The 12,021-nt window shown below is 43.8% G+C and overlaps 4 protein-coding genes across 5 annotated transcripts; 3 read left to right on the top strand and 1 right to left on the bottom strand.

Annotated features, from left to right (window-relative positions):
- Positions 1-288: 288 nt before the first annotated feature.
- On the bottom strand, positions 289-1,002 carry GL218_00296 (uncharacterized protein; the record flags this gene model as incomplete). Its single annotated transcript, XM_033576710.1, has 1 exon — positions 289-1,002. The coding sequence occupies one exon, from the start codon at positions 1,000-1,002 to the stop codon at positions 289-291; it is 714 nt and encodes a 237-aa protein (XP_033441748.1).
- A 4,316-nt stretch (positions 1,003-5,318) lies between these two features.
- GL218_00295 (uncharacterized protein) lies at positions 5,319-5,951 on the top strand (the record flags this gene model as incomplete). Its single annotated transcript, XM_033576709.1, has 1 exon — positions 5,319-5,951. The coding sequence occupies one exon, from the start codon at positions 5,319-5,321 to the stop codon at positions 5,949-5,951; it is 633 nt and encodes a 210-aa protein (XP_033441846.1).
- A 2,055-nt stretch (positions 5,952-8,006) lies between these two features.
- Positions 8,007-8,452, top strand: GL218_00294 (Histone-fold domain-containing protein new1; the record flags this gene model as incomplete). Its single annotated transcript, XM_033576708.1, has 4 exons — positions 8,007-8,102; positions 8,180-8,211; positions 8,283-8,364; positions 8,426-8,452. 4 exons carry the CDS (start codon positions 8,007-8,009, stop codon positions 8,450-8,452), a joined length of 237 nt encoding a protein of 78 aa, XP_033441847.1.
- A 1,101-nt stretch (positions 8,453-9,553) lies between these two features.
- GL218_00293 (uncharacterized protein) lies at positions 9,554-11,426 on the top strand (the record flags this gene model as incomplete). Of its 2 annotated transcripts, none has more annotated exons than XM_033576706.1 (5): positions 9,554-9,747; positions 9,805-9,832; positions 9,932-10,460; positions 10,513-10,934; positions 11,058-11,426. In XM_033576706.1, 5 exons carry the CDS (start codon positions 9,554-9,556, stop codon positions 11,424-11,426), a joined length of 1,542 nt encoding a protein of 513 aa, XP_033441752.1. The 2 variants fall into 2 exon arrangements, with proteins under 2 accessions (XP_033441752.1, XP_033441751.1); XM_033576707.1 differs by having other exon boundaries at positions 11,018-11,224.
- Between the last annotated feature and the right edge of the window lie 595 nt (positions 11,427-12,021).

Genomic DNA, 12,021 nt, shown 5'->3' with positions numbered 1-12,021 from the left:
TTAATCCTCTTTTGACGAGAGCCGATTTCGAGGTTGGGGATAACCTCATGCATGCAAATCTATAGAGTTTTGACCAGGGGCTGATCCCTGATGAAGGCATCATTTTATCTCCTAAGCCTTACTTCCTCATAGGTGATGATTATCCGCCGGTGTTTATACACTGTTACATTATAGCCGTGTATGAGTCCTTTCCAGGGGTAGGATACTCGTCACTTCATCCATCATTCATCATATCGTAAACCACCCATTTCCCTCCAGCATACACCTACCTACCTGCATACCTCCTCCTTAAACATCCACCACCAAACCCGCAGCCTCCTCCTTCCCAACAACCCTCTCATCCACATACCCGCCAAGCACAGCGCTCCACCTCTCAGCCAGCACGCACGCTAGTAAGTGCTTGCAGCATGGCACTCCGGCGATCCCACTCCCTTCCGTACCGTCAAGGCTTAGAGCTCCGAATTGCCATTCCAGCGCCTCATTGTCGTCCTTGTCGTCTTTCCGGATCTGCTGGGGCGTGGAGGATGCGGAACTAACAGCGTAGCGGTCCTCGCCCCGCGGAAACGCGGCAAAGGCGAAGGCGGCGCAGCTGCAGTTCCAGGCTGAGAGACGCACGACGTACCGCGGGCCGGGGGCGGAGGCGGAAGTGGTATCGCGCCGGGGGTGCTGCGGTTGCGCGGAGCGCACTATGTAGAAGGGTGGTGGTTGCCCCTTTTCTTCGGGTGCTGTGGATATTGTTGTTGTTGTGTCTCCCCGAGAACGAGACGGCGCAACGATGATGCGCGATGCGAGACGTCTGTCTAGTAAGTCCAAGGCTGGTAGGAGGGTTAATGGGTATAGCGCGTATAAGGTGGTGAGGAGTGGGCGGTGCGCCGGCGGGATGAGCTTCAGCGAGTTCCCGCTTGTTGCGCTGGGTTGTGGGGTTGGGGGGGTTGGTATTGAGTTTAGGCTTTCTATTAGAGATGTTAGGAATTGTCGTGGTGTTGGTACTTGTGAAGACATTATTTCTTCGCTGGATGGTCTGGATGTCTAGATGATTGTGGGATGTGGTTGAGTTGTCAGTTATGTGAATATGTACAGTGTCTTACAGTGCTGTAAACTGTGGAGTAGTTGAGTGAAGGGAAGCAGTGTATTTGAATATGCGTATAAGTATCTGCTAGGTAAGTTACCCATTCAATGTTTCTATTCACACTTTTTACATTGTAGGTAAGATCATGGCTTCCTTCTAAGGAGCTGATATTTCTAAGAAAGCGGGATTACTAAGTTGAAGGACCAGTCTCATTCTTCAGCATTCAAGTTCCCCTTTTTCTTGGATAGCAATTATTAATTCCAAAATTTTCATATTCTACACCTTGATCATCAGTAGTATACTAGAAATATTTCTAGGATGGCTGCTGTAGGTATCTAGGCTTGTTAGACGCAGGTTGGCGCTCATAATAATCTCCCTCCATCAGTCACTTCCGGTAGAATTTTAATTTATTCACACTGCGTTCGATAGGACTGCCTAGAAGTAGTGAATATATCTACCTTCAGTGAATATGCCAGAAATTATCAATCTACGAGTGAATTATTTCAATTGCCTACCCATTCCGGAACCTAGGCCACAGGTAACTAAAACAAAGAACTTGTAAATATGATACTTTCATCTCAAATAGGTCTATATTTCTTCATGTAACAATTTAATTGTTTTCTCTCATTTCACTAGTGTTTCAACACAAGACGTTGAACACCAGAATAGTTAGCTATCTAAGATCATTGAAGTAAAGATCTTGTAAGTGAATCGGTAGTCTGTTCCTAAGTGATTCTATAGTTATTCGTATAACGATAGAGTTGTTTTCGAACTCTTCACTCGTGTCATAACAGAGGTAGAACGGGATCGTCTACGAAGCTCTATATAAACATTGCTTGGAAGATGATTTTATTCCTTTCCCAGATCATCTTCTCCCGTGCGGATTTCTATCAACAAACTCAACTACCTATCATATTCCAAAATAAATCCACTTACATCTTACATACCTCAAGTCGTAAATAACTCAAAAAAGTTAAGTTCATTCACAATGCAGTTCTCTACTGTAGCTTGCCTCGTCGGCGCCATCCTCAGTGGTCCTCTAGCTCTTGTCCATGCTGGGCCCGTTCCAGAGCCTTCGCTTGAAATACAACAGGAGGAGACCTACTGCTGCGTTCCCGGTTGCGTCTGGTGCGCGAGAGGTGACTGTCTAAATGGCGGTTGTACCGGATTTGTAAGTATACTAGTCTCACCTTTTATATTTAAAATATTTAAATAATATATTATTTATATCATTGCTAACCTACCATTTCTATAGTATTCCAGCTGTTGTGCTGAAGGGTTCCGTAAAGTGAGCGAGGATGGAAACCTTCATATCTTCAACGCCAATGGCCAACAAATGAAATTCGTCGAAAATCTGCAACAAGCCAATATTTCCGATGATGCCAAAGGTCATGAGTAAGACCTGAAACTACTAAATGATGATCTTTTATGATCATCCACCGCTTTTATCAAGCATTCGTTGTTTGCTAGCTAAAGCTGATTAGCTTTGGCAAGCTTCGTGACAGAAAAAAAAATAGTAAAATTATAAAATTTATTAAATAGGAGGAGTTGATTTAAAGGGACTATATCTAGTCCAATTGATAAAACTAGAAATAAATTAATAAAAACAGGGTTTCCTGAAATTGGAAACCTTTCTAAACCATTTTTGAATTAAGTTGGCTTAAACTAAGCCTGTGCATTTATGTTTTCTTTATAGTTATATCTCTAATCTATTGCTCTTGTCATACACTCATTTTATGAATAAAGGACTTTATGTTTAAGCAATGTATACCTAACTAATCCACCCGGGTTTATACAGTCCATACAGACGAGTTATTGAGCTTTGGGACTTGGGTCACCAGATCGGAAAATGATATCATCGCTTAGCATGCCGTCAGTTCTTGAACCCGAATGTTACCTATTCTTTTAAATGGTATTTGTTACTATCAGTGGAGTGTACCGGTGTCACGCTGGCACTTGAGGACATGGTCCTTGACAGAATATGTAGATCAGTGAGATTCATGGATTCTCATTGGCTATCGTAGAGAAAAAGAAGATTGCCTTCAGAATAAGGACTAAGAATATCAACGAAATAGGCAGGTACAGCAGGGTCTAGGGAAAGAATAAGGCTATATGGTTCAGACCTTCGTAGCTTACGACCTTAGGCTTGCGAACTTCTTACACTGTGCCAATGCCATTAACAGGAAATTAAATCAGTAAACTTGGTGCGAGGACACGTCAGCGGGGAGCAGAGCCTCATAATATATTGTGTACCCGGTGGCGACATCGGCGGGGTGTGTTGTGTATCTATTCCTTGGCGTAAAGCAAGCTGAAAGCTCAACCGGGACCGAAAGATAAGACTATTACGAAAGGTAGGGCAAGGAGCATGATATTGAATATATATATGCTAAGGGTATCCTTTGTTTTAGGTATATCACCTAGAACAACCAACTACCACAGGAATAATTCTATGACATTAGGTACATATGTTAGGTAGATATTCCTTTTCCGTTGATCTACTTAATTGACGTAGGTATATTATTTCAATAGCCTATTTGCCAGCCTATTAGCAGGTCCTTGCATCAAAATGTGTTCACTTAGCCTGGTTCGTACGTCCTATTCCTTGAGGATTATTTCTTTGGTGATTTGTATGTATTATCGTATTTATCGATTTGTATAAGCAGCTCCTCTACACGGGCTTTGTCGTCTTGGGGTTTCCAAGTTTCCATGCTTCTTTGAATGAGGCGATCCTGAACAGAATTTCTATCACTAAAATGCCTAGCAATTAGTGTGTTTGGAGGGCTCTTCTCAGCGCTAATACCCATTTAGCTATCGGTAAGATCCATTACTATGATAGAATAAAGGTACTATAGAACACTTACGCCATATTGTTGCTTCGAGTATCTGGCTGATGCGTAGGCATCGTAAAATTAATAAAGAATCCTGTAAGTATAAATATAGTTATAGTCTGAGGTAGTCGTGAATAAAGCCTTTAAAGTAGGTAAAGAAGAACTGAGTTGATTTATATGAATTGGTAAGAAATCACTCTCGATCTCTTGTCATTTGAACCACGTCCTTCGCCGCTAGTGGATTACATTTGCTTTGAGATACATGAGATAAAGTCAACTTGTTCATATGGTTTTGAATAGGGAGGTCTATCTTAAAAATCATTTATTATCAATCGTAATAAGGTTGAATTGTAAGTCTAGATATACACTTAAAGCAATGCTGAACGCAGAGAAATGGGTCCCGAGGATATCTCCCCCAGTTCAAAAAGAGATAGAGTTACTTGGTATCAGAATCATGGCATAGTTTGTAAATTCTAAGCCGCAACGGACATGATCTAAGCTAGTCCTTCGGAGTATGCACGGTGGGAATTCTAAGAGGCGGGATGGGACTTCTTTTTCTTCAGAAATTATAATGTGCACTTTACACATTGTTGGCTTAGGGGTACCCAACTCAGGAGAATGCTCCTAGAACTATCCCATTGGCTGATGAAGGCTGACCCGGGGTGAAAAAACCAAATTGTTTTGTTTGAACCAAAGAGACCGTTGGATATCCGCAACCGAAATGGGCGCAGCGCCACAGACACGGACATAATATTTAAAAAGCATTTTCGATGGCTGTCATTTTAGCATGCAGAAGCCATCACATAGGATTGGCTGGGAGATGTGTAGTTCAGTTAGGTTTGACTGAACCAATGGCATGATGCCACTGGTCTCCTCAAATTATCTTACGGTCTCACTTTAAATCAACGATAAACTCATAAATACCATCGAAATGCAACACCTAAACAATAAATATTACGATATATTGATTTTGAGGCTTTCGGTATCTTTCCTTGCGCTACATCTGTTAGTTAACCATTGTTACGTACTTTCTATAAGAGAGAAGGATAGGCATGTCTCGGTCAATCAGCAGTTCCCACAAAACACATAATGTTGCTGAAGATCTTTCTTCGACTGGAACAATATCGAACTCAGTTTCAAAGTCATATAATTCGACGTTCTCTAGACGACATCGCTATCAAGCTTCTTATTCTACACATTACACTTCTCTTCTACCTTCAGCGCCTCCGAGCCCCGAGCTACCTCCAGCTAAGGTGGCAAATAAAGACCCCCAGGACGCTACACTTCTTGGCATTGAATCAGCTACGCTCTATAACACTGTCGGCGTTCAAACTGATGATAATCCGTTTCATTATCCTTCTTCTCTAGAGGCTTTACAACTCAGCAAGAACGACAACACCACACCTTGTCAAAACCAACAGATGTCAATATCAGGCAAGCCATCGATTATGAGCCATGCCCTAGATTTAGATATACTTGATAAGCCATTCGATGACTCGTCAAGCGCAGATACATCTAGTCCCTACGGAAGTTGTGATAGTACGGATAAGGACTCTGACGATGAAGATATAGACCTTGAGAAAGCAGCGGACGATGCTTTATCGACATGGTTTGGTATAAGTCTTCGACGACTTGTACGACCAATTCGTGTCATCTATGCCTTCGAACAGGTCAAATGGCAGTGCGCTAGTATACTACAAGATGAAGGACATTGCGTACAGGAAGACGAAGTTAATGAAGATATAGGAGCCCGTACTATTCCAAGCGGCCCTTATGATGCTGGAGAGAGTAGCAGGTCTACCCGTGCCATCCTACCTCTGACTGGCACATCTAACGTTTCTCCATCTGGCGAATCAACCCTGACAGGCGGGGGAACATCTCAGTCCGGCTCTTCTCCACATAATAGTCTAAGTGTTAAAGAGAAGAACAAAAAGCATCAGACTAGATGGGATCTTAGCTGCCCTTATAGGAAGCGCAACCCCATCAGGTTCAATATTCGCGACTATGAGAAATGCGCCAATAAGTCATTTCCCAATATGTCGGAGTTGAAGTGAGTTCTACCTCTCATCATGCCAATATTCCTTTCGAGACTATAAATACTATATACAGTACGAAGCCGACGGATTGAAAGATGGGAGCGGATTTGTTGTATGTCGCGTTAGAAAATTGTAGAGAACTAAAATCTAGCAGGAAGCACCTAACATCGACCCACTTCGAAGATAGATGCACTCGGTGTGGGAAAAAGTTTTCGTCGAGTTCTGAACTAATGATACATTATCGACGATGCCCTTGTGCACCTGGATCATCATCGCGAACGGACACTCTAGACTGTGATCCTGAAGATGGGTTTGGAGAAGCAGTTGACTCGCAATTAAGAGGTAGGGGAGCCAATCAAAATATTAAAGAATGGGGACCCTTGTGGAAAGCTTTATTCCCAGGCGATGAGAAGATACCTGATCATAGTATTATCCATTCCCTTTCCATCCATACTATTGCTAAACTAACTCGAAATAGGATTTGATCCTGTTGCAGAAGATTACGAAGTATATGATCAGTACGAATACACCAAAGGGAATATTGCCCGGAATATCAGCTTGCTTCTCGCACAGGAAACATCTTACTCGATCGCGAGCCAGGAGTATTTTTCCGGGATGATCATGAATTTATTTCAACATGGGATAGAGGAAATTCTAGCACGACCAAAAGCCTTCCGTCAATACCGACAAAACTCCATAGGTTACACATATCCCGAAGCACAGATGACTGAATCACTAGAGAGCGGATATGTTAATATTCTAGCGGAAAATGTGACCGACAATTCTTTTGAATCCAATCGCCTAGTGAGTATGCTCAGTACGCCGAGGTATTTATCTCCAGACGGTAGTATGGGCGAAACGAATGGCGAACAGCAGTATGCATACGATTCTCAAAATATCGACTTCTCTTCGGCACCTCCGAATACACAGTCAATGACTTATATGCCTAGCTTTATGCTAAATGACGAGGTCGAGTCTCAGCCTCTCGTTTCATACGGCTTTGGTGCACCGGAGACATATAATAATGACTCCGTCTCAGCATACAATTCTAATCTTTGGCCTCAAGAGCACGAAAATCATAATCAGAACTCCTTAGCCCTCACAAGTGCGGTGCCTCTTGGTAATACCCACCCACCTAGTTTTCCCAATGGTTTCAACGTAACCAACTGGGAGTTCAATGATAACTGCTAATCCCACACGGACGACATAGGTGACTAACACATGGGGTTGGGTCCCTCTAGGAATCAAACACACAGCACATAATTGTGGGAAGATGTAGGGGTGGTTAGGGAATTATTGTCATTTTAATATCATTCGTTTTGTGGTCAGATCTAGCTAGGTAGTTATATGGATAGGGGCTGGGCATTTGGTCCGTCTTATTCCTTACAATTTTCTACGACTTTATACACCACGCTTAGCTGTACGAAGCTAAGACTTTATATTTAACTTGACAGGATATGATATCTATATTAAGGGTTATTTGCAGTTAACATATATTGTTATTAATATCTGTTTATTTGATTGATGTAACAATTATACTCAATGTAAGTCTCTTGGTGTACACAGCCACAGGTACAAAGCCAAATCTTAAGACTTTGGCCTAATACCACGATAACATTTGTTATTTTCTTAGGTAACTACTGGTTAACTATACTTAATTTCAAAACTTGTAACCTAGTTGGTTGAACGACCTTGCAACCTGCCAATAATAACCTTACTTAATAATACCATTAGAGGTTGTCTTAATTATAATAAGTACTTAAACTGATTAATAATTGATGTTGACAATACCACGTGATAATGCTGTTGGATTTGCCCCATGTTCCTGTGTGGAAGCTGCAAGTCAATTCAAGGGTGGGTATCTGGCCCAAGCTCCTTCCAAGGTACGTACAGTACTTATGTACCTCTAATGTGCGTACAGCTGTCAGTCAATGCCGATTGGTGGGGCTTTTATTAGCTGCCATCTTCAAAATCAACAAGTCGAGTTTACAATTTATTGTTTAAACGCCTTTGGTCTAATAAGCAAAGCATGACAACACCTTAACTCGTCTTTCTCATTTAATATAACTTAAAATGGCTCCTGGGCAGAAGATGTACCCGAGGGCGACGGTGAAGAAGATTGTGAAAGCGCATTCTAACTGCAACGTTAGCAAGAACGTCGATGTTATGGTAAAGTTGGCCCGGTCTACTTTTACTATCTTGACCCGCGTTTACGACGCGTTCTAATTAGATGCGCATCGCTATAGATATTCCTCGACTATGTACTCTTCATGCAAACGTACGGCTTGACCCCCCTTTTTTGACATTGCAAATTCTTTTTCATTAAGATATTGACCATTTAAATTATAGACTTATGAAGGAGGCGGCTATTGACGGGAAACAAGCTGGCGAAAGGGGGATAAGTGCTAGGAGCGTGAAGAAAGCTACTGCGGTAAGTTTTTAACGCGATTTCTTCGTAAAGGTAAAGTATAGAATTACTGATGCGCTTAAAGGATACCCTGGCCAAATTTAAAGGATGAAATAGAACGAGCTTACCAAGCAATATCGGAACTATGGTGGCCTGCCTTTATATATCATGAACCAACCAATGAGGATGTTTGGCGTATTCCGAGCCTAGACATAGTTGAAGTGCGCCTTTTTGGTTCTTGTCTCACCTCGATCAAGCGCGCCTTGCGCGAGGTAACAAATGGGTGGATTAGGTACATTAGGCATTAGGCCTCTTCGAGTCGGACTTGGTGGAAGTCGCTGGTGCTGGTGGTTTGGGTATAGCGCATACATCGTGTATGCTCAGCCTTGCTTACTGCCTATCACGCTGGCAGAAGGCTTTCAAGTATGGTATTTATTGAAGATACAGAACACGACCATACCTAAGCTGGTTATCTAGATACATGGAAACCCAAGGGCGGCTATACAGAAACGGATTAATACTTGATATAAGAGGCATTAATTAAATAAAATGTGAAACGTTGCGCAGTACAAACTAAACTAGGTACTAAAGATTCTATAATTCTTGGAGTTTCTTCAAGTTTCGTTGGTGGGTAAAAGTACCTACATACCTAACGCTGCTACCTAAGGTTCAGGCCTTACCAGTTGTTAGGTCGGGGCCGTTGCATGAGACGTTGGATTAGGGGAGAAGGTTAGAGGGTGTTAGGCCCTGAATAAAGGGCGGGTCTAGGGTAAGCAGCTAACGGTAACCCTGGTTAAAAAATTCCGATCTCGAGCTTTGGACCCAAACCTCGCACTTGCAGAAAAATAATATCCACTTTTAAACCCAAAAGACCAAAGGACTAAGACTAGGACCAACCAAGTCCAACCAAAAACTGCACCAACTGCATCATTTCTCCAAACTCGCCCTATCTTACCACAAACCACAACCTCACAACCTCTAATTTCACAACTTCACAACTTCACCTAGTTACCTTACCTAGAACCATAATCTCCCAAAAAAAGAAGAAAAAAAATTTCCTCTAGAATATATTTGCGCAAGAACTTGCATCTCTCTTCTCTTTCCCACTAACCTTGAATCCTACATTTCGCCAAGTTGAGCAAACAAGCTCCCCCCCAAAAATATCCTACCTACCCAATCCGCAGAGCACACGACTAAACCGTTACCCTTAGTTATGCCTTCTTCTGCAGTTCAGAACCCTCTCGTTCAGACCGAGTCCAAGTCTGCAAAGAAGAAGAAGGCTAAGGCTGAGCGAACCGAGTCTCCAGCCCCATCTGCTCTGTCCGTGCCCGAGAAGGCTGGCTCTATCGCTGGTCAAGAAGGTCAGGATGATAGCTCCGAAAGCCCTTACGTCCGTGAGCTTCAGAAGTCAGTGTGATATCGTCGCATTCTAACGCTTTACATCTCACTAACTTGTTTTACTAGGAACATCCGTAACCTAAACAAAAAGATTGTAAGTTATTTAATACAAATGTCTTCCCCTCCTCTCTCACCCCTCCCCCTCATCACTTACCACTTGGTGGAGCTTGCATCTGACTATATCATTCTTTAGTCCAATTCTGCCAAGACCGATATCATAATCGATCAGCACAAAGACAAATCACTAGATGAACTTGTCAATGCTAGAATCATCAACGCCGACCAGCGCACTCAGCGCCTGAAGAAACCCCAACTGGAATCTCAACTTGCCCAGCTCGAGGAACAACTTGCCCAGTATAAGAAGGTGGACGAGGAATACCGAACTCGCATCGCAGCTGAGAAGGCTAGCTTAGAGAAGTCCTTGACGGAGGGATTCGAGAAGGAGAAGGCCGATGCGATTAGCGAGATTAAGGAGCAAGCCGCAGCCGACTCTAAGAAGACCCAACATGATAGTTTGCTGGTACTGTCGCAGTTCCTTCGACTAGCCGCGGCTCGAAGAACAGAGGAGGCAGACGCTGGCCTGGACGAGAACATGGCGCTCGAGGGTGTTCTTCTTAACGTCTATTCGGGAGACGAGAATGCTGTTTCTACTATGATTAAGCTTATCGAAGGTTCCGAAGAAAAGACTACCAGTGTTAGCGGAGACGAGCTTCAGACTACATGTTCGTGTATTTCATATACCTTCTTCTCCTATTATTACTAACATTATCTTAGTCGCCCAAGTTAAGGCTGTGTCTGCGGCTCATGCTACTCTGTTTGCTGCTGAGGCAGCCGCTGAACCTACGGAAGCTCCTGTCGAGACCGCCAATGGAACTGACCCAACTGTTGCCCATGCCGGTCTTACCGAGATCGACAGTACTGGAGCTACGGCCCCATTAACCAACGGTCACACCGAATCTACACCGACATCGGCACCTGGCGTCCCTGAGAATGCAGACGTCGGTGATGATGCTGCTAACGCCGCCGCCGAGTCTCAATGGGATGCTAACAACGACCTGAGCGCCTCCATTTCCCAGGAAGAGTGGGTTAAGGTCCCTCGAGATCCTACCGAAACGGAGACCGGCCTAACAGCAACCCCCGCATCGGCGGGCAATGTCCAATCTTGGGCCGATGAACAGCCCGAGAACCCACCGGAGGTTAGTAAATAGATATTTACTTAGCATACCTTTAAAATGTTTTAAGGAGATGTTCTAGTCCAGCATTACTAACTATTATTTAGTCTCGCGCCCCCGCGGAAGCGAACGACGGATTTCACCAAGTTCAGCGCAACCGACCGCGAGGTGATCGCGAAGGAGGTTGGAGAGGACGTGGCCGAGGCGACTACCGCGGTGGCTGGCGAGGACACGGAGAGGGACGAGGACGCGGTCGTGGTCGTGGCCGCGGCGGGATGGGACGTGGTGGAAGACCACGAACTGAAGAGTCGTAGAGGATTCAGTCTCGTGCCGGTACTCGTCGATTTTATTGCCGCATCTCTCGGGATCGGCTCCTGGCTCGACAGTCATGGCGCTGATCTACCTCGTTCTCACTCGACCGTATCTAGACTCTGCCCGTCTGGTTGTACAGGAATAATTTCGATATTAAAAGCACTAGCATTCGGTGCCCCGCGCATGCATTCACGAGGAGGATAATTGTAAAGCAAAAAAAGGGATTGGTGGGCTGTCCAAATGCGTTTGGATCGGCCCTCTGACTTTATAAAAAGGGAAACAACAGGGTGGGCACAAACTGGCGTCGGCTTTCTTCCCGCACCGCGCATCGGGTTGGTGGGGGACAGGATTCCTTGTTTGTCTGTACCAAAAGTTCGTTGGCATTTACGAGACGCGCAAAAAAAAGAAGTCGGTTGGCGTAAATGGTTAATGAGACCAAGATTATGAGGATACATGCTTTTGCTTGCTTGCTTGCTTTGTGTTTGCCTGTAATGTTGCGTGTGACCGCGTATAATGATCATATGATGTGAGAGGCTCTAGACTTTATATTAGAGAGACCTCGGGAAGAAAGGGGCTCGAGTTGGCTGGCGCTAGACGCTTTGCCACGAGAGTTAGAGTTCTCTGCTATAATAATAATTCAAGAAGCCTACATTGGTAATGATAATGATAATAATGATGTGCTTAGCTTCGAAGTCTTCAAAAGCGAAGAGAAAGCTTATTTGACTTATTTATCTCTTCTTCTATATAACTAAGTCATACTAAAGAAGAGGAGAATATCATATTCTTGACTTAGTGCTAT

Source organism: Daldinia childiae (assembly GCF_008694065.1).
Source record: "Daldinia childiae strain JS-1345 chromosome Unknown Scaffold1, whole genome shotgun sequence".
NCBI lineage: Eukaryota > Fungi > Ascomycota > Sordariomycetes > Xylariales > Hypoxylaceae > Daldinia > Daldinia childiae.
Note: the sequence above shows the minus strand (reverse complement) of the source record. Positions and strands in the feature narration are given on the sequence as shown.